Source organism: Dermochelys coriacea, chromosome 18 (assembly GCF_009764565.3).
Source record: "Dermochelys coriacea isolate rDerCor1 chromosome 18, rDerCor1.pri.v4, whole genome shotgun sequence".
Lineage (NCBI taxonomy): Eukaryota > Metazoa > Chordata > Testudines > Dermochelyidae > Dermochelys > Dermochelys coriacea.
The window spans coordinates 10,717,835-10,741,076 of record NC_050085.1 but is presented as its reverse complement, the minus strand read 5'-3'; the positions used below and the strand labels follow the sequence as shown (position 1 = coordinate 10,741,076).

Genomic DNA, 23,242 nt, shown 5'->3' with positions numbered 1-23,242 from the left:
AAAAGGCTTTAAGAACCATTGCAGTCTGTTTTCTCAGCTCTGTTCTCCTCTACTTTGACACTCTAATCTGCACCAAACTAAAAAGGAAAATCTTTTACAAGCTGGCACTGCTTGACATGTTTGTCTCTGTGCAAAAGAAGCATAAGAAGAAAAGGCTGCTTGCTATATATGACACGTTACTCTTTCTCTAACTCTGACCTATTTATTTATTTATTTATTTTATTTTTTTGGTATTGTGGTAGCACCTAAACTTTGGATTTTTCTAGGTACTGCACACACAACAAAAAGGTCCCTGACCCACTGAGCTTACTGTCTCTGTAGGACACTGGTTCTGGGCACATCTTCACACCATAAAACTCTTTTTAAAAACTGATATATTTAGTGCTCACAATTAAGTATGGGGGAAGACTGAGGCATAAGCAAACTGAATAGAAATTCCAATTGATACATTTACCTTAATAGAAAATCCAAAGCCCATTGAAATTAGTGGAAATTCTCTCTTGCTTTACAATGAGTTTTGGAGCATGTCTTTAATTCCTTTGAGGATTGTATCCTGTGGGGTTTAAAATATGGCATTTTAGGAAAGGAAGAGTAAGGCTTCTCCTATACTGCATAAACCTTTGATTTAAATATTGGAAGAAGTGTTCAGTATTGTAGTAATACAAGCTACCTGCAACAGAAGGGAACATTGGTAAAAGACCCACACTGGCCAGATTATCAAAAACCAATCTGCACAAGTAGCAGAATGACAAACGCTATTTTTGATAGAAGTACTGTATCCTCAAACACTATCATTGAATGACTCTTGGACAGAGTCACTAATTCCAGGAAAAAGAAGTGTGTGTTTCTCCCTGCCAGAATCTTTTTCTATTATAGAATCAATTTTAAAACAACAATCCTAAATGGTGAAGCTAAGATGTCTTGGCACTGCTACTCATCTCCTGCTGCTGTTGTCGTCCGCAACGCTGGGAGCACAAGGTTAAATGCAGAAGTATTTGTCTTCCACCTGAACTGGGTTCAGAGTTCACCAGAAATATTTAAGAGCAAAACTTCAAGAATTAAATAAAAAATACTATAACATAACATGATAGCAAGATTATATTTGTTAATACTTCTCTTCAAAATCTTTAGAATTCTTCTTTCAGGACATAATATTTTGAAATAGAAAATCTCAAGTAAATTGCTAACTCCATAACTAAGGTTAGTATTGTGAGTTGCTTTCATTGGATGGTGAGTTTAGTTGAGGTGTCTAATTGTTTTATTGAAAATCTTCTTGTGAACTTTGTACCCAGAACTGGGGCTGTGTTTAAAAAAAAAATAAAATACTTCTGTGTTTTTCCTTATGATCTTAGACTTGCTGAATGTGCTGCTGGCAAGTTTCAGCAAAACTATGTACATTTCATTGTGTTATATTTTTTTTTATGTTGTTTTAATAAAGTTTTTGGCAGTTCAAAATCCTGGACCGACTGTCCGTTCTTTCTCAAATACAAGAACATTATCAGCATGTTCTGGGCACAGTTTCTTAAGATAATAGTTACTGTAGCAATTTTTCTTTGGGTCCATATGCAGTATGGATTTTTTTTAATGTTTCTGTACTGTGAAGGGAAAAATCAATAGTTTTAAAGTTTATAATGTCACTAATTATTTTGTGATAATGCATTGTGTGCGTGTATGTATGTGTTAATATTTGTTAATCTAGCTATCTGAGGATATTTTTCTGACTGTGTATGCAGAAGGGCAGTGACTGTGAAAGGAGTGGGAAGCACTAAGGAAAATGAGAATGAACAGAACCTTGATTTATCGCAGGCTGTTTTGAAATTTTTTGAAAACATGAAACATACTAATAAAAATTTTTAGCATAAACAATGCTCTTAACATTCTAGCTCAGGAATGCCCAGGATGCAGCCACTTTCGTGTTTGTTACCATATATAGGGAGCTGCAGTTCATAAAGAGCAATGATTATAGCAGGCCACATCTGCTCTTCCTTTCTGGTGGGTTCCTTGTGTTTTTATTTTCATTCCTTTTTTCCTGTAGGTTGAGAAGCTCAAATAATGAGCTCATGTTTATCAAACGTGATATAAGCAGAAGTCAAAATTATGGGTATTTTAAAAAATATATGAAATGTGTAAATTAGGTGTGGCCCTTGGGTTACTGGCAAGCTGCAGTTACTGCAAAGTTTGGGCGTGCCTTCGCTATTTATCATCATTGCATTTTCTGATACCTAAACTTTTAAAATGGCTTTGCAGTTTTCTTCATTGCCTCCAGTTCGTGTGGTATTTGAAGTTACCATGGAAGGTAGCGCTCGGAAGGTGATTACTGTGCGCTCTGCGTTGATTGTGAAAAACAGGCTGGAAATACCAATGGAATTAAGGCTGGATAGCCCTTCCGCTCCTGACAGTAAGTCTCAGAACGCTATCGCTACACTGCCCCGCTACATATCAGTGAGAAAAACCTTACCCGGCAGAACCATTGATGATGGCCCCAGTTTTTGGTTGTTGCAAAATTTTTCTTGTCCTATTCTCCAGTAGAAATCAATGTCTAGAAGATGCCATCAAAATGTTCAAAGTATAAAAGCAAGTAAGACCTCCCAAAAAATCTTATGTAGAGATTTTTCCTGTGGTCAAAGTACGAAATCTCAAGCAACAACAAGAATTTTGTGTTAGGCTATTGTCAAGTTAGTGTGACGTTCCTGTCCCCAGCTTCTTTCAAAGCAGGAGAAAGGAATGCTTAAAGTCTTGTGCTTTGTTTACTTATCTTCAGTTTAGAAGAGTCAGACTTCTTTTATTTCTTTGCCTTAAGTCAAAATTACATAAGCTTGTTTTCTACAATAGATTCTTTATCCAATGTCTAGGATTTTCATCATCTTACAAACAACTTGAGAGTTCTATAAACAAGTGCATTTGAAAGACTTTACAGTATATTTGTGTCATATGAGAGAGGGCTTGCTTCTTTTTCTTTAACTGTAACTATGTGACAGTCATCTTTCACCTGAGCAAGGAAAACGCTAGTACTGGCAAAGAAGTGAATTCTGTACTTGGGAGTATTTCATTGCAGATCTGACGCACTGGGATATAGTGGTCTCGCACCCACACTCTTGAACAGTTTTTAACCCAATTTATCTTTTTGTGTTCACCATAATGGCAGAACCGATTACCCCAATGAAGTTTGATTCCTGGAACTGAAGTTCTGAAAAAGACCCGAGTTTGTTTTTTCTTGGAGAGGGTGGGGGAGGGACTAAGGAGAAGAGCGGCGGTGGGAGGAGGGGGGAACCTTATAGATTTCAACACTACCTCTGTTGTAAAAAATAGACCTAACTAGGGGGGAAATGGTCAACAAGCTAAATTGAAGGAACCAAAGGGGGGTTTCAATTTGCTGCTTAGGTGAATTGCAGGAGATGAGGATGAAAGAGGGCCACATCTCCTTATGAGTCCATGTCTAGAACATGCCACAGATGAGATGAAGTCCTTGTGTCCTCTAACAGTCCGAATTTGGCAGAGGGTTTCAGTCTTTGGCGTTGTGTGCAGACGTAATTCAAGAGTGTGGATCTATTTTGACAATTTACTTGAACTCTAGTAATAGATGAGTAACTTTTCTTTCCACACCCACTTAAAATGGTACTTTTAGCTAAGGCAATCAGAGAAACAAAGTTAGAACTCCAGGTAATTTTTTTTTTAATCCATTCCCAATTTATCTGGAATCAGCCCACTGGTTCTATAAGCAGCACTTTCTTGACTCACTATTAGGGGCACTTTAAACAACAGCTTGGCATTTGGACCGGATGAACTACGTATAATGGGAAATGTACTGCTTCTTTCATTAAATGTGTTGTCCAGAATTTATAACTGAAGAAATTATTTATAGTTTGACCAAAGGACGCAACCTGAAGCATGTGTTTTCTTTGTGATTTGGTTGCAGAACCTGTAGTGCTTCCAGCAGTAATGCCAGGAGATTCCTTTGCTATTCCATTACACCTTACATCTTGGCGATTGCAGGCCAGGCCAAAAGGAATGGGAGTCTTTTTCTGTAAGACTCCCATTCATTGGACTAATGTGCAGAAGGCAGCAGAGGTATGTAGCAGCAAACGAGAGTGCCATTCGATGGAGTCTGAAAACAGCCGATTTTTCAGGTAATTAAGACCTTATAAGGCTAAATATTTTGCTATAACTTGCCTGTTTTTGATAGGTGAATTAATGTGACAGTAAGTAGCACTAGAAAAAGCTAAAGTGGAATGGGAAAGAGGTTGTTCAGAGATGAAACCTTTGTTTTGTAGTGTTGTTTTTGTTTGACACCTTATGTATAATACGAGATGTTTAAGTGTGACTATACTGTAATTTATACAAGGAAGATTAGATGGGATATAAGGTCATATCCATCAAGGTTTTTAAAAATAGAAAATGGGCCCTGCCATGATGGCTAGATGGAAGAGCAACGGGTCTCCATCCCAATCCCACAAGCTGTGGCTGGATGTAAAAGGGTAGGGAACCACAAATCACTCTCCCAATTTCCTTTGGTAAACAGGAGCAGGAAGCAAAAATTAACATTAGTTTGGCTGTGACACTTTCTTCTTTGCTGGTTTCAGAGTAGCAGCCGTGTTAGTCTGTATTCGCAAAAAGAAAAGGAGTACTTGTGGCACCTTAGAGACTAACAAATTTATTAGAGCAAAGCTTATGCTCTAATAAATTTGTTAGTCTCTAAGGTGCCACAAGTACTCCTTTTCTTTTTTCTTCTTTGCTGACATCGGAAAGGTACAGAATCTTCTTAGGAACCAGAAAACAGTAAAGCATTAGAGGCTGTTTAAAGTTTCTGTCATAAGACCAAAATGGTTCTTATACCTGTTCTTGACCATTCCTATAGCAAAAGTGTAAAATTACAAAACAACCACTCTATTAACCTTTAATGTAATAAAATCAAATAATAGAAATTAGAGATGGGAATTAGGTTACCTAGTCTGTCCTTCTGCCAGTGCAGGATTGTTACTTAAGGTCCAAGTGCATTGTCCAAAATATTAAGTACTCTGTTTTAATTCCCATAATGTCAACACGTAATGAACACTGCATGGTATCTCATAATTCCTTAGTTTGATACAGATAGGGATGCCATCAACTTGTTTGGCCTTTCCCAGACCTAAAGAAGAGCTCTGTGTGGCTCAAAAGCTTCTCTCATCATCAGAAGTTGGTCCACTAAAAGATATTACATCACCCACCTTGTCTCTTGAGGCTTTATATATGACATTCCTAAAAATAGTTGAAGGAAATGACCTTTGCTTAGTGAATAGTTACCATTTCATAAAGCCAAGCGCTTTATAGTTGAGATTTTTTAAAAATATATACTGTTTTGAGGTCATTACTGTAGGATGCTAAACAATTTTTATAAGATGGGAGTACCTCTCCAAAGAACATTACCTGAAGAAGTGTTGTTGTTTTACTTCCTCATTTGCTTGTCTAATTTAAATCCCAAAAGACATCCCTATTGTCTAGTGGTTAGAACAGGGAGGACAAGAAAAACAAAAATTCAGTTTCATTATACAGTGTAATTTTAAGTTATTTTGGCAAATATAATTTAGTTTTAAATAATCAATACTTCATAGCGTACCAATAAATGTACTATAATATATTTTGTAAAAGTAAAGGTTTAGTATTCTGAGACCATTTTGCTATTAAGTATGTGTTGAGAAGTGCAATGGGATTTTTTTGTGAGGATAATCAGTTTGTAGATTAAGGAAGATTCTACTATAATTATGTGTGGTAGTTCACAGACTTGTTATGAGGTGTAATTGTTTGTAAACTGTTTTGAGAGTATCAGATGAGAGTCAATATAAGTGCAAAATATTTGGAATATTTTACAATCAAGTTTAAAATGTTTATTATGGAGAATTAATTCTAAATGCTGTATGGGTTTTGAATCGTGTGAATTGCACGGTGGCATGAGATTCAAGTGCTAGGGAAGCCAAAATACAGCTATTCCATTCAGTCCATTGCTCTTTTTTCACATGCATCTGTCTTTCTTCATAGGTTTTGTGTGGCTATAAAGAAAGAGAATTATCCAGATTACATGCCCTCAAACATATTTTCTGACAGTGCTAAACAGATTTTCAGACAGCCTGGGCATACCATTTATCTCCTGCCAACTGTGGGAATCTGTAACTTGCTACCTTGTGAACTCGAATTTTATGTTAAAGGGATGCCGATTAACGGGACACTAAAACCTGGCAAGGAGGCAGCACTGCACACAGCGGATACATCTCAGAACATTGAGCTTGGTAAGGCATTATAGAGGTACTATTATTTGTGGCTACTACAAGAGCAGCTCAGAATGACTGCATGTTTTGTTATACAAACAACTATGGCACACAAAAGAAAAATAAGCTTTTTAATACAATGTGATGATTTCATTGGGTTGCAGCATTTCTTATGAAATTGTTCATCTCTCTTTCTCACACTCACACATCAATTAGAAAAAAACATTTAATAATCGGAACATCTGATAGAAATGAGTTGCTCACCTTTTCCCTCACCTCTTCCCCTTTGTTCCCCATACGCAGCGAAAATAATGTCAAAAAGGAGCCAAACAAGAGTCTCTGGTGGCTTGAGTTGGTGTAGTTTAATGTCGATCAGAGATTCAAAATGGCATCTTGTCATGGACAAGCCTAGGTGTTATCAAGCACAGTGTAAAGCATCTGTGGGCTTTCTTGTAGTCTCCATGCAACATCCTGGAGTGTTAGGATATGTCTACACAGCAGTTAGACACCCATGGCTGGCCTGTGCCAGCCAACTTGGGCTTAGGTTGCAGGGCTCAGAGTAGCAGCCGTGTTAGTCTGTATTCGCAAAAAGAAAAGGAGTACTTGTGGCACCTTAGAGACGAACAAATTTATTAGAGCATAAGCTTTCGTGAGCTACAGCTCACTTCATCGGATGCCTTTGGTGGAAAAAACAGAGGGGAGATGTTTTTTCCACCAAAGGCATCCAGTGAAGTGAGCTGTAGCTCACGAAAGCTTATGCTCTAATAAATTTGTTAGTCTCTAAGGTGCCACAAGTACTCCTTTTCTTGTTGCAGGGCTGTTTCATTGCTGTGTAGACTTACAGGATCGGGCTGGAGCCTGGACTCTAGCACCCTGTGATGTGGGAGGGTCCCAGAGCCTGGGTTCCAGCCCAAGTGTGGAAGGCTGCACAGCAATGAAACAGCCCTGCAGCACAAGCCCAAGTCATAGAATCATAGAATATCAGGGTTGGAAGGGACCTCAGGAGGTATCTAGTCCAAACCCCGCTCAAAGCAGGACCAAATCAGCTGGCATGGGCCAGCCACTGGTGTCTAGTTGCTGTGTAGACATATCCTTAAAGGCTCTGTCAAATGAATGGGTTATGTCAGTTTGTGGCACTTGTTAGCAGGGGGATTTGATAGGGTTTGAGTAGCTGGGATGATTAGTGTACCTCTCACTGGTAGGGGTTTAAAGACTTTCAGAGCATACAAAACTCAAAGGGGAGGCATTAGTAGAGAGTCATCTGGTTCCCACATTAGTCTTGCAAGGTGGAAGTAATTGTTTTGGGTCAACAAACTATGGAGGTCTTGGAGAACTACTGGTAGTAGGAGGAAACTGATGCTGAAATTTTCAGAGGTGCAGTGTAGACTTCATTTGATGTATCTATAAGCTTATCTCTGATCTTGAAAAACTACAGTTGAAAGAAATTGTCTCTTTAATGAGAATCAGTAGCTTCTTGTTCAGTGTTTGCAGTAAAATATGATTGTCTTTCTCTACATTCAAGTTTTAACCTGTCTTATTGAACTCTAAACTGAAAATAAAAATGCATCTCTCTTATTAGATATCCTATATACCGAATTCAGTCAGGAGGGGGCCTGGTCATGGCTAACCGTGAAATGCTGTGAAAGACCAGAGACAGATGTAATGTGAAGTGCAATATGTACATGCATATCCCAACCATTCTGTTGCTGATATTTGCAGTATTGGCAACCCTAAGCATTCAAAAATGATGAGCCAGGCCCACAAAATCAGGAAATTGGCTTTAAAATCATGATTTGTATCAACATCTGGCCAAACCAACCGGATCTCCTTCTTTGAGAAAGTAACAGATTTTTTAGACAAAGGCAACGCAGTGGATCTAATTTACCTAGATTTCAGTAAGGCGTTTGATACCATGCCACATGGGGAATTATTAGTCAAATTGGAAAAGATGGGGATCAATATGAACACTGAAAGGTGGATAAGGAATTGGTTAAAGGGGAGACTATAACAGGTCCTACTGAAAGGTGAACTGTCAGGCTGGAGGGAGGTTACCCGTGGAGTTCCTCAAGGATCAGTTTTGGTACCAATCTTATTTAATCTTTTTATTACTGGCCTCAGCACAAAAAGTGGGAGTGTGCTAATAAAGTTTGCGGATGATACAAAGCTGGGAGGTATTGCCAATTTAGAGAAGGACCGGGATATCATACAGGAGGATCTGAATGACCTTGTAAACTGGAGTAATAGTAATAGGATGAAATTTTAATAGTGAGAAGTGTAAGGTTATGCATTTAGGGATTAATAACAAGAATTTTAGTTATAAGTTGGGGATGCATCAATTAGAAGTAACGGAGGAGGAGAAGGACCTTGGAGTATTGGTTGACCATAGGATGACTGAGCTGCCAATGTGATATGGCTGTGAAAAAAGCTAATGCGGTCTTGGGATGCATCAGGCGAGGTATTTCCAGTAGGGATAAGGAGGTCTTAGTACCGTTATACAACGCACTGGTGAGACCTCACCTGGAATACTGTGTGCAGTTCTGGTCTCCCATGTTTTAAAAAGGATGAATTCAAACTGGAACAGGTACAGAGAAGGGCTACTAGGATGATCCGAGGAATGGAAAACTTGTCTTATGAAAGGAGACTTAAGGAGCTTGGCTTGTTTAGCCTAACTACAAGAAGGTTGAGAGGAGATATGATTGCTCTCTATAAATATATCAGAGGGATAAATACCGGAGAGGGGGAGGAATTATTTAAGCTCAGTACCAATGTGGACACAAGAACAAATGGATATAAACTGGCCACCAGGAAGTTTAGACTTGAAATGAGACAAAGGTTTCTAACCATCAGAGGAGTGAAGTTTTGGAATAGCCTTCCCAGGGAAGCAGTGGGTGCAAAAGATCTGTCTGGCTTTAAGATTAAACCCGATAAGTTTATGGAGGAGATGGTTAATGGGATAACGTGATTTTGGTAATTGATTGATCTTTAAATATTCATGGTAAATAGGCCTGTGATGGGATATTAGATGAGTGGGATATGAGTTACCCAGGAAAGAATTTTCTGTAGTATCTGGCTGGTGAATCTTGCCCATATGCTCAGGGTTTAGCTGATCACCATATTTGGGGTCGGGAAGGAATTTTCCTCCAGGGCAGATTGGAAGAGGCCCTGGAGGTTTTTCGCCTTCCTCTGTAGCATGGGACACAAGTCACTTGAGGCAGGATTCTCTGCTCCTTGAAGTCTTTAAACCACGATTTGAGGACTTCAATAGCTCAGACATAGGTGAGATGTTTCGTAGGAGTGGGTGGGTGAGATTCTGTGGCCTGCGTTGTGCAGGAAGTCAGACTAGATCGTAATGGTCCCTTCTGACCTTAGTATCTCTGAATTTATATATCATTTTGAGATTTAGTTTGAGGACTGTGATGACAGTAGCTTCTTAGCTCATGTTCAAAAGTTAAACAGTTTTAAAACGAAGTAAAATCATAGAAAGCTGTATGAAATATTCCAGGAAGACTTGTCTCTTTCTCAGAACAGTCAGGAGAACATGTTTTTTTTGTGTGCATGTGTTTTTTAGGAGTGTCATTGGAAAACTTTCCACTATGCAAGGAGCTGTTGATTCCTCCTGGGACACAAAACTATATGGTCCGAATGCGATTGTACGATGTCAACAAGCGACAACTAAACCTAACCATAAGGATTGTATGTCGAGCTGAAGGGTCTCTGAAAATATTCATTTCTGCGCCATATTGGCTGATTAACAAAACCGGTATGTTTAACTGAGCCTTTCATAACCATTAATGACCGTCACTCACCTGAAAGCGAGGATGCCATTTAGTATTGATTTGCTGTGCTGCCATGTACAACTTTTGAAAATGGATTAAAGGAAATGAATTTGCAGAAAATAGGCTGTATCAAATAGCAAATATCCATTCTCATTGTGAAGGTCTCACATAAACCATGAAATGACTGAGTTGCTACAATGAAGATTTTAAATCTTGGTAGTTTATGCATTTTTAAGTGTAGTAAGGTGCCAAAGTTAATTGTAATAATTGTATTGTGATAGTGCCATCTTGGCCAATATACAAAGGTATAAAGCAGAGAACTCTAGAGCTGAAAGCATCAGACTCTGCAGCTTGATCTAAAAAACCAGGCTGTGTAGTTTGGAGTTGTAACAATCTCATATCCTGTGGGGATCAGACACAGAGTTGAATATGCTGACCAGTGGGTTACATACCACATTAAAAATTTAAAATTGTTCTTAAACTTTAAAATTGCTATTCTTGTTCCCATTTTCACAACTAATAATATAGTCCCTGGTCCTGAATGAAGTATATTTTTGTTTTAAATTTGAGTGGTAAATTAAAGTTTCAGTTATGGTTCTTTTTGCTCAAAGGGTTACCACTGATCTTCAGACAGGACAATGCAAAGACAGATGCTGCAGGTCAGTTTGAAGAACATGAGCTTGCTAGAAGCCTGAGCCCACTTCTCTTCTGTTACGCTGACAAAGAACAGGCAAACTTGTAAGTAATGTTGATGGGAAGGAAAAATGCTTACAAAGAATGAAAATAATTAGTGAGAGGATCTGCTGCTGATATTTAAGTATGAATATCCTGTAGGAAAAAGCCTTCATTGGCAGGATGACTTGGTAAGGTGTTTAGTTTGAGATATTGAAATAAGCTTACTCGCTATTTAGACATTTGATACTGAAAACTAAGTGTTTGGTTGGCTAGTTTTATTGTAAAAGCAGTCTGCTGTGTTTTTTTTTTTTTATTTTACATGTATGGAAATCATTCTTCTTTTCATAACTTGGTAAAGCAAGAAAATCCAGACTGCTCACTCTGATGATGTCCTTACTACAACTAAAATAATTTGGCAAGCATAAAAATACATAAAGTAATAGACACATTGGTTAAACATCAAACAATTACTCAAAACGTGTGTTTAAAAAAAGTCTACCTTTTGTGTTGGAATTTAATTGACTGAACTTGTCAAAAAACATGAACAGTTTTAAATGAGATAGAGAGATATATATATAGAGATATACGTACACACACGTATATATTTATAAAAATACAAATTTAAATATATTGAAAGTATTTAACAACAAAAAAGGAAGATTGAGGCACCTTTGTAATTTGTGGTGGCTTATTACTGCTTCAATGACTCATAGCTCAGTTCTTTGCTGATTTTCCCACCTATTTTGACTTATTATTCTGAACATATCCATCAGCCTCAAAAACTGCCCCAAACTATCCATTTCATATATGAGATAACTGCTACTTGCAGCAGAACTGCTATGTTTCTGATGCACAAGGGAATGGCAGGATTTTGGAGTCGTTTAACCCTGATGCGTCATGACGTTTATCTCAGCACAGGCTTCCTTTGGAAGAATCTGCTACTACATGGATCCACTGATCATCGATCCCCATGTATGGTTGCAAGGAGTGCTATAGATACAGCAGTCTGTCAGAAGATTTCTTAATGGATTGCCCTCTGGAAACATAATTTACTCTTTAATGACCATTCTTAATCATTGGTGAAAATGTATATTGAAAAAAATCAAGACTTAAAAAAAAAAAATCCAGTTTGGTAAATGAAAAATTCTCTCCAAGCCTATTTTAATTCCTAGACCCTTCTGTTGAGATTGTCAGAAAGATAATAGATACTGCCAATTGTGATGGTGATTTTTGTGATGTGGTCTGAGAAATAGTATTAAGTTGAACCTAATCTGAGGAAGAAAAATTGGCAACATTTTACTGAGCGCATCACAGCTTCTTCAAGTGCTTTGAGTTCTGCTAATGAATAGTGCTATATAAAACCTTGGTAGTTGTGGTGGTGATTATTATTATTGAAAGGAAACATAGATTTGTTGATTATTAAGAGGTTTAACTGGTCTGCCATGAAAAATAGAAGGTAAAAATACTAAGTTGGTTGCTAATTTTAGGAAAATGCGATTTGAAATTTGTTTATAGTCACACAGATATTTTACTTCTAAAAAAAAAAAAACTATTCAAACCACTGAGCCTCTCCTTGCCTCAGTTTACGCACCTGAAAAATAGCGTTGTTAATGCCTACCTCCTATGGCCATTGAGTTTTCATTAATGTTTGCAAGATGCTTAAAGAATTTTAGATAAAACATGCTAAAATATGTAATGTATTATTACTAGGCAAGAGATTTTGCTTTTAGTTTGTAATAGTTTTGATACTATATGCAGTCTGAATACATCTAGGTTCAGTAGAAAAACTGCCAAAGTATTGTTCTGATACTTATCCCATTATTTAGATGAGTAAATCAGCATGTTCTTTCGTTACCCATAGTTGTACAATGCGAATTGGGAAAGGAATCCACCCCAAAGGTATGCCTGGCTGGTGTCAGGGATTCTCACTGGATGGAGGCAGTGGTGTCCGAGCCCTTAAAGTGATCCAGCAGGGAAACCGACCTGGCCTGATTTATAACATTGGTATGTAATCATGGATCAATTTGTTAAATATTACAGAAATGGTACAACCACCATTTGCCTCTGTATAAAAGTAAGAAATAATTTTTTTCCTCTACCTCTCCAAACAAAACCACGCATACATACTCTCGGTCTCTCAAATACTGCAGTGACTATAAAGACTTTTGGGGAGCAAGCTTCCCTGCATTTAACTTTATTTATAACTTCATTATTCATTGAAAAGGGACTTCCTAACGTGAATTGCTATGTGAAGTTTTTTCCATTGAATGATGCAGTGTTCTTATGATGGAGACAGATTTAGGCTACTAAACTCATTATACCCTTGGCATAATGGGATATAAAAATAAGTCTCTAACTGGGAAAGGTTAATATAAAAAGAAAGTGATATAATCTGAACACAGGGACCAGGGGCCTGGAATACCTGTGTTCCAATCCTAACTGTGACATGGATATCTTTTGTGGCCTTGAGCAATAGCTTAAACTTTACCTGAGTTTCCCTATCCATAAAATGATAATAACTACTGTACTTATCCCTCAAGAGTGTTGTAAGAATAAAGAGGGTAAAGTGCTTTAAAATAGTATGGGGTGTTACTTATAATTACCAAGGTCAGATTTTCAAAAAAACTCAGCACCCAAACCCAGCAGCTTCCATTTTTCTTCATAGTCTCTTTTCTGATTGATTTTCATCTAACCTATCTGAAAAACATCCATGTATATCTGAATACATATAAGTATGTGCTTTGTTAGTTAATATGTGTATAAATTAATGGTCAGGTAATCCACTCCAAGTTTTGAAGAGAATTTAAACTGCTTACGTTTGTCAGAGGAATAAATGAATTTTATAGATATATTCATTCAAATACCAATTTAAAAAAAGTCTTAAAAAAAACCTGAAGGAAATGCATCCATCTCTCCTTTCCTTCAGCAGTCTAAGGGTGCTTTCATAGGACTGAAGAGAAATTTAATTTAGCTCTTTCTCTAGGCCTAAGGCTCCTGTTCCATTATTTTAACTTTAGTGGAAATTTTTGTTTTACTTGGTTTTCTGTAAAGATCATTTCTGACTAGCCTCTTTCTAAACTTCATAATCCCAGCAACTTCATTGTATTCATTTCTGTTAATAGATGTTGCACGCCAAATCCTACCAAAGAAGGCTCAGCTTCTGACCTTTTGTTAAGCATGTAGAACTAGAGTAACGTCTCCTGGGTCTGATCCTCGGACCCTGTGACATACGAGGTGGAAATCTCCATTAACGCTTCAAGGTTTCTAGTATGAACAGACTGCAGTACTACTGAAATGCAATCTGAGCGGCCATATAAACCTTGCTGACACTGTGTGTAATAGAAAGTAATCCATCTTGATCTGACCCTAAAATTTGGGGTGTGTCAGTTTTTCCTTTTTATTAAGATGTTTGCCCCACCCTCTGAATAGAGGTTTTTCTCTCTCTTTTTCTCTCTGAGGCCATATTTCAGGTTCAGAACTTCATTTGTTGCAGCTTATGAAGCATGGCAGCACAGGTCAAATATTAACAAGGTGGGGCTGTTCAGGAATATTATTTCAGTTAGTGGAAAACATAACAGGCTGGTACATTTCCCAAAGCAGTTGTCTTTAAAAGATCATTGAGTGAAACTGTGGTGGTAGTTTTGCATTGCAAATAACATATCCTTGAAGTATAAATCTTACGTTATTTGGGCTTTTTCTCCTGATGCATTGTAGGAATCTTGCTGCAATGTTAAGTACTAAGGCATGAGACAAATTACCCATGCCTTGGTGTCAAAACAAGGTGTCACAAATTATAATTGATTGTGTAAATTTACTACAGTCACTTCTACATGTTTAGTCTAATACATGGGGGGGGGAAGTAAATAGCTAAAATTTTGGCTTCATTGGACTTTTGGGTCCTTAATAAAAAAACAAGCTTCTCCAGTATGTTGTTTTTTTGCGTGTGTCTTAAAATAACCTTGGAACTTCGATATGAATGTTGCAGTTAACCTGATATATATGTGTGCTGTCAAATTGGGTGAGAGAATATAGATTAAATTAGTCCATATTTCAAATTTTTAGTACATTATTTGCTTGCATCAGGTTTGTTAAGGAACTGCACCACTGGCTACAGTGTTTTCTGATTCAGTGTACATGAAGGATTTTCAGAGAAGCATGTTAGCACATGCTGTTATTGATAGTGATAGAAGCTGAAATCCTAAGGAAAATAAAGGAAGCAAAAGCTCTTACAGTTTTTTGGGGGGTAGCTGAAAAGAACTGAATCATGTAGTATTGAAAAGAAGTTCAATAGGAATACTTGAATTATTTGGAATAGCAACTATAGTAATTAAAATATGCTCTTCAAGCAATGACAGTGTGAGTTATCTGAGCTATTTTTTTATTTTGTATTTCCGCAGTGCTCTTTGAGTGAACTCTGTTTGCAAACTGTCCTTTAAGGCTTCCTATGTTTACACTTATGTAGTAGTTTTCAAAGCACCATTTTGACTGTCGCTAAAGGCACCTTTGCATACTTCCTGAATTTCTTTTGGATTTCTCTATTGTAGCTTCTATGCCATATACTGCCTGGGTGTTTTTCATGTTGGGTATTTATAGGTGCTTTTGTTTCCAGACCTCTTTCCTGTCTTTTTTTTCCCCTTTTCATTTTATTCCATGTCTGTTTCCAGGGTGTTTCTCCTTTCTTGTGTTGTTCATATAATTTTTCACTTTTTCCTAAAGGCATTTTTACCTTCTGGAATAACGGGGGGAGGAATATTGGATGGAAGGGAAGAACCACTAAAGCAGCTGTTTGAAAGAAAAGGACAGATAATTCATGAAAGGGAGGGAGGCCCAAAGGGTGTTAGAACTCAGTAATCAGCAATTTGGATATAATGCTTCATGTTTTTGGTGCCTAAGGGCCAAGCAACCCACTGAATTTTATGGGATGAAAATTTTATTTTAGCAATTCGTTGTTAGGCACTGCTTTGACTCACTGTCCTTCACCCATATTCTTTAATGCCTTGTTCAAACATGATTCTGGCTCACCTAGTTTGAACTGCAGTGTAGTCCCATTTTACCCATCTCTAAGAAATTGCTGCACAGCAACCTAGGTAAGCCAGTAAAAGGGATGGGAGAGCATGACTACTCACTTCTCTGTCAGTGCCCCAAGGACACAGTTATTCCTCCTTCAGAACACTGCCATTCATTGAAACCTCAGACTGAATTTTCACAATGAAGTGCTTTTTCCCCCAGCATGTTTTGAGGAACTTGTGGGGTGTGTGTTTGTCTATCAGTGTTCATGTACCTGCTTTTCATGATTTGAGGAGCTCATGGTGACTTACTTCACGCCCTTAAGACTCCAACTGAAAATGGTTTGGACCATCCTTTTGAAGAGGAAAATAAACATAACTTCTGAAAAGGACCCCAAGCTGCTATTGTGCCATCTATAATGCTGGCAAGACTAAACTACTACATTCCACCTTATAGACCATAAAAAAGTGGCATTATATAAACCATTTTGGTTACTATTTCTGTTTGAAATATATGCAAGCTGTAAAACATGTGCATTGCGTCTGAGAAACATTATTTTAGAAGATTACATTTCTTATACTAAATATTTTTTTCAGACAGTAGATATTTTTATTTTTAACAGACTTTCTTCTTCTTAGGTATTGATGTTAAGAAGGGCAGAGGTCGTTATATTGACACTTGCATGGTAACATTTGCACCCCGTTATCTATTAGATAATAAATCATCACACAAGCTTGCCTTTGCTCAACGGGAATTTGCCAGAGGTCAGGTAAGACTACCTTTCTACTAGCAAATATTTTGTTTTTTTTAATAGCGTAAACGTATTTCATAGAATATCTTTAAAGAAGGGGAAGTGTAATTATCATGCATCCGATGAAGTGAGCTGTAGCTCACGAAAGCTTATGCTCAAATAAATTTGTTAGTCTCTAAGGTGCCACAAGTACTCCTTTTCTTTTTGCGAATACAGACTAACACGGCTGCTACTCTGAAACCTATCATAAGGTAAAATCCCAATAGTGTTGACTCTGCTGTTCTGAATTAGATATATCTGAGTTTCTTGTAAGGCTGTTGGATCAGACCTTGAAAAACGATATATTTGTTTGCCTATATAATTTGTATGCACCCTAAAGATCCTGTGACCCTTGTTAAAGAAATAGGGGTTTATACGTGTGCCCTTTCCCAAAATATCCCCTCCCCCTATCATTGTGCAACACGTTCTGTGACGACAGTTTCTGGTCCCCTCCATCCAGGAAGTGATGCAATTGCGATGTTTATATATAATGATAAATTATTTGGAGATGCTTCAGGATGAAAGTTGGTGTGAAAAATATAAACTACTATCAATACTTGGTTATGAGAATATATTTTCCTGTGTATCCAGTTGCCACCATTCATTTCATGAAAGAATTGCTTCATTCAAATTTCATGGTCTGTATAGATTGTTTTTATAGTGTGTTGTTTTTAAGGTGGTGGTGATATTACCGCCTGTCTTTCTGTTGTTAGGGTACCTCAAATCCTGATGGCTATATCTCCACTCTTCCTGGTTCCAGCGTTGTGTTTCACTGGCCACGTAATGATTATGATCAATTATTATGTGTACGGCTAATGGAGGTTCCAAACTGCGTTTGGTCTGGGGGTTTTGAAGTCAACAAAAATAGCTCCTTCCATATCAATATGAGGTAGTTACTGTACATGGATGATAAATATTTAAAGTTGTCTTCTATGTCTGATAAAGAGGCAAATGTCTAAACTTGTGACTACAATAACATGTCAGATGTCTGCTTCTCTTGTGTTTGACCTGTTTTTCTTTGGTTTAATGTGAAAAGCAGATACTTTGACTGGTGGACTGTTAAGTATCTTAATTAAAAGAGCTGTGAATGCTTGTGTACATTTGCTGTTAGCTGTGAAATAGTCTACGTGTGTGTGTGTGTGTGTGTGTGTGTGAGAGAGAGAGAGAGAGAGAGATGTACTACAATGTTAAAGTCCAAGGATTTTATCAGCATGGAGATGATTTAGCTTACACGTACCATCGTGATGGGCACAATTTAACAATCCAAACAGAAACGCATAAAAGAAATAACGAATTAATGCACTTACCTTGGGGAAGTCTTGCCCAAGCCAGTTGTGTAGCTGGAGGATTAGATTACGTTATTTTTCTACTGTACCTTTTTAATATGTACCTAAACTGTTCCAGAAATTGTTTGACTAATTGATGCAGCATTGGTAACACAATGCTGACCTAGGTACTAGTTTATAGCTCCAGTTTATGAATGCTTTAAATGTATTGTGCTGTTTTGTTGTTCTGCAGAGACACTCTTGGAAAATGTTACTTTTTACGAGTTGAAATTACCCTTCGAGGAGCCACATACCGCATCTCATTTGGTGACACTGATCAGTTACCTCCTCCTTTTCGCATAGACAATTTTTCCAAGGTAAAGAGCTATAGATCCATTGAAAAGTAAAAACCATTTTAATTGTGTGTACTTGATGTATTCTCAACTATTCTGTAAAAGAGCTGCACCGGTTTGCCTAGTGACATGATTGGAAAGTTCACATAGTGAGAAGCATTTGTATACATCAGCATTAAAATCTTTAGTTTTCAGAATAAGTTCATGTTACTGAGTTTCTTACTAGAAAGCATCATCTTACTGAATTATTATTTATTTTATTTTATTTTATTTATCGTCATCTATACATGAAAAAACACAAGTGTTTTTTCATGTATAGATCTCAAAGCTCTTTTAGAAAGACGGTTCGGTATCATTACTGTCACATATGAGGAAACAGAGGTGTAGATGATTTATGACTTGTTCTGTGTCATACAGCACATTAATAGCATAGCTGGGAATAGAGTCCAGGCCTCCTGATTCTCAGTCCTACCCTATCCACTGGAGATGCCTAAAGTGAGGCATTATTTAAGTTCCATGCCAGCAATTGCAATTTTTATCCTAGAAAGAAGTATGTCTTGTGTTTAGAATAGGAGACTGAGATTCAGGGCTACCCAGTTCTATTTCAGGCTTTGATGCTGAATTATTGTGACCCTGGCAAGTCATCTAACTTAGCTATACCTCAGCTTGCTTATAGATAAAATAATACCTTCCAGAGGATTGAAGGCATTGGGAGGTTTGGATGGAAGATGCTCTATAAGTGCAAAGTATTTTAACATTCATCATCAGACAAACTTTAATGATGAGACTTGAATGAAGGAATAAAATTTCTTAAACCATAAGAAGGAAGCAAAAATTGAAATGGCATGGAATAATTTTTAGTCAATTCAGGGAAATAACATATGACCTATAAAATGCAACTAACGTGCTGAAAAACGTGTGTGAAAATCACAATCCAGAACTACACCGGCAATAGCAGCTGACTCCTGACTCACTTACACCTGCCATTTTCTAAAGTCTTCTTTTATTATTATAGGTCCCAGTTGTTTTTACTCAGCATGGTGTTGCAGAGCCCAGACTCTGCACTGAAGTGAAGCCAATGACCTCTTTGGATTATGCCTGGGATGAACCCACCCTGCCACCTTTTATCATGCTGACAGTTAAAGGGGCAGGCTCCTCAGAAATTACCTGCAGCATGAATGACTTTCAAGACGGCAAACAGCTTTATTACGAAAATTTCATTTATATTGCTGCTACATATACTTTCTCAGGGTAACTCCTTTTCATATTATATTGAAAATAGCCTTTGAAAGCAAATGGTGAATATTCAGCCATCAATTAAAGCTGTTCTTTTTTTTAAAATTGTTGCTGTTATACAGTGCTTATCTGTGTAAGGATTTCTGATACCGATAAACTGATGCTGGCTACAGGGTCAACAAGAGGAGCCTCTTAGTTAGAAAAGATGACTGGGAGTAAGGATTCCAGAGTTGTATTTCTTGCTCTGCCGCTGACTTTTTCTGAGAACCTGGGCAAATAACTTTGCCTCACAGTGTCTCAGTTTACTTATCTGTAAATTTGGTAATATGATGCTTATCTTGCATGGTCTTGTGATACTTAATTTCTTTATGTATTGCCAAACAAATTAATACTTACGGCACATAAACTTAAAGAGTAGCTCGTGTCCTGCATGAGGGATGCTTCTTACATGATTAAACTTTTCTTTCAGAATGAATCTCTTCTTTTAATTAGTACTGGTCTTTCAGTTCTTTTAACCTCAAGCTGTCATTAATAGTAGAGTATTGAGTCTTTTCTGGTATTACAAAGACAGAGTTATAGTACTGTCAGCCAGAGAAGCAGTGGAAGAAAGAAAGATCTGGTTCCACACCAGATTAGATCATGGTGGAAAACATGGGTGGGAGGTAGGTTAGTAATGGTACTCACTGGAAGATGGGCGTGGGGGACTGATTTCTGAGAAAAGTGAGGTGAGGGCCTGGTGTCTTCAGCTAGGATATCTGCTCTTTGTGATGTCTCCAGTTGAATTGAATATCACTGAATATCTCAAATAGAGGGGAGTTGATCTTTGAGCAAGGCCTTCTTATAACATCTTTGTTACTGTAGATTATGTTGGAAGATGTTGCTACATGTATATGTTGCTTATTGTCATGACTGAGCCAAGATTAGTTAAAATGCAAACTAAATATTAAATGGACTTTAAGGTGTTCACGTGTGCATGTACAGAGCGTATTGTCTACCAGTTCTTCTGGATATGATTTCTTTTGATCAGTATCTCCTCTGTATAACTAATTTTTGAAAGATGAGGAGCTAAGCATTATTCATTACGCATAGTGGCCCCTTAAAGATTTAACTTACTGCATCCACAGTTACCCCAATATCTGCTATCCAAGGGAACGAACGATCAGGACATGTATCCAAAACTTGATCTTACCCATGATGGTTCAGAGCACTGCCACAGGGCAACTATTGCTTGTAACTTGTTGCATTTCAGTCCTGATACACTTTTGTGTAACTGAGTTATAGAACACTGAAGATTAGCTTTTGATGAAAATGCTGATTCTGCCTTACCAATATTGATGTAAGCAATGAAAGCATTAATCTGCTTGTCAAATTGAACTCTGAGTTGGACATTTAGCTCCTATTACTTATTCTAGACACACAACACTTTTAATAATATAAATACCATGCGCATGGTTTACCCTAGTGATTCCAAAAATGAGGGGAAATAGTGTAATGGGTAACCTGACTTAAATTTGCATAGTGTGTAGCGAAGGACAAGCATAAGTTGTCCTGTTAATAGTTAGGTATGGTTCTGACTCAGTATTCAGAAGAGACAGAAACTTTGTATAGGAATGTATCTGAATGCATGTTGGATTTTCTCGCAATTCTAGTTTGCAAGAGGGAACTGGAAGGCCAGTTGCTTCAAATAAAGATGTTGCTTATGCAGAGCTTGTCCTGGATGTTTCTCCAAAGACACAGAGAGTCATACTAAAGAAGAAGGTATGAGACTCCAGTGAGGCTTCAGAAACAGTATTTTGCTAAGAATGTTGTTGCTGTATGATCCTAGTCGCACAGACACTTTAGAACACTGCTCTAAATATTACCCAATTATAGTTTGTTTTAGTTGTGTATTTATTATTACAGGATATTTTCTATTCTGTTAAAAAAGAATGCCATGTCCATAATCTAATAGACTGACTATAAAAGAGTGAGCTGGGGTAAGTGCTGAGGGGAGTTGGGAAAAGGAAACAGAGGAAATGTGTTTTAGGTTTGGATTTGTAATGGTTAATAGCCTCTGTAAGATGGAGAACAGAGAGAATCTGTTATAGGTGAAATAAGTCATTAAAGATCCTTTCATTATGATAGTAATGATACTTAGCACTTATATAGCACTTTTTTTAATTATTTAATAGTGAAGGAGGAGGAGATCAGAATAGCTCAGACCCAGCAGAATAAAAGATAGCCCGGGGGGGAGCGAGAGGAGTAGTGTGTGGTGGGTCCAGAGAGTGAGAGGAGCCAAAACTGTTGGAAGATTTGAAAATAGTTGGTTGATACAAAGTTTGTATTCACTGGGAGAAGCGAATTAATAAAAGTCAATAAAGACTAAGTGAGGTGATCACACTTATAAACTGTAGGAATGATAGTCTGGAGAGGAGATTGTTGGATGCCAACAATACAGTAGTGGCAATGATCCAATGAGGGGTTTAAGGAAAATGATTGCAGACTGATAGATCAAAGGAAGAACGAAGTGGATAGTAACAGATGTGGATATGGGTCTTGCAGATATTTTTGCTCTGAGAAAAGCATAGAAGAGCAGAGGTTTCTGGGAAGGCAGGTATGGAAATTAAGAGAGTGGATAGGAGAGAAAAAAAGGTGAGAGTATTTGAGGAAAAGAAACTAGAGATCTTCTGTTGAAGTAAGTTCAAGTAGCTTCATGTACTGATGCGGGAGAGATATGAAGGTCAGAGACAGAGAAAAAGAAGGGAGTAATCAGAATAAAAGTTGTAAGAAACATTACATTTAGAGATGAGATGACTCTAGGGTTATAGTGAAGAGTAAAGGAGCAAGAGAGAAGTTAGAGGTGGTGATGAAGTTGCAGACAAGAAGTCCTTTTGTTGTAAAAGAAGATGGCAATGTAAATAAGCCAATCATTTCTTTACAAATTTTTTAAGAAATGTATGTAAATAAAAGCACGTTTTGAAAACAGAAGCATTATTGAACAGTATTGTTTGTTTGTGTAGCCTAATAACCTCAGAGTTACCAATATGTGTGGGATTTATGCACATTTGATATCAATGGCCAATGAGAATATTTTGATAATTGTGGAAGACTTTAATAGGTACTATTAGCACTGAATTTTATATCTGGTCTGTGAACATGAATATGTAAAAGTCATTCCAAATACCATCACTTACTGAATTCAGTAAATAAATATAAATATATATTGTTCTGCATTATTTATGATCAACTTAATCTTTTATGCATATGCTATAGGAGCCAGGGAAGCGATCCCAACTTTGGAGAATGACTGGCACCGGCATGCTTTGCCATGAAGGTTCCTCAGTTCCTCATAACCCCAATAAGCCTTCTTCACCTCGATCTGTTGAGTCCTCCATGATTTTAGATATTGCCGGCCTGGCTGCAGTCACAGATAACAGGTCTCTGGATAGGAATTCTATTTAATTGTTATAGATTAAAAATAAAAAAAGAGTACAACTATAAAAAGTTACAAAAGTTAAATAGTCTAAGATGTTTAAAATACCCACATTCGATTATTGGATGGCTTGAGGGATCAGTAATTGTATTCATAGCCTGTCATTGCTATATCACCAGTTTGAATCCAGCCAGAGCTGGTAAAACCGAGAAGTTACCATCTCGTAAGTGTTTTGTCACAGAACAATTCCTTGAGAACGAGTGTCCACATCACCAAAATTACCACCACCACAAGTGCCACTGACTGGCTGCCCTTGAACAGCAGAAAGGCTAAATATTAAAAGGGCACATGGATTGAGTTATCCCCCCACTCCCAAAATTGCTCTTTTCAGGCCATGGTGGAGATGCATCTAACAGTGCTTGGGCTATCTGTCCCTTTGGATAAATAGAGTACTTAATTCTTAAAGACTGTCAACCTTACAGAAGCACT

General features: G+C 37.5%; 1 protein-coding gene across 1 annotated transcript in view; it reads left to right on the top strand.

Annotated features, from left to right (window-relative positions):
* Positions 1 to 23,242, top strand: part of VPS13D (vacuolar protein sorting 13 homolog D) — a 195,712-nt gene that overhangs the window by 74,819 nt on the left and 97,651 nt on the right. The window contains 12 exon segments of the mRNA XM_038377201.2: positions 2,248 to 2,398; positions 3,917 to 4,127; positions 6,013 to 6,260; positions 9,808 to 9,999; positions 10,627 to 10,753; positions 12,552 to 12,694; positions 16,336 to 16,466; positions 17,201 to 17,376; positions 18,006 to 18,129; positions 19,121 to 19,356; positions 20,991 to 21,099; positions 22,594 to 22,757. Coding sequence (XP_038233129.1) covers positions 2,248 to 2,398; positions 3,917 to 4,127; positions 6,013 to 6,260; positions 9,808 to 9,999; positions 10,627 to 10,753; positions 12,552 to 12,694; positions 16,336 to 16,466; positions 17,201 to 17,376; positions 18,006 to 18,129; positions 19,121 to 19,356; positions 20,991 to 21,099; positions 22,594 to 22,757 — 2,012 coding nt within the window.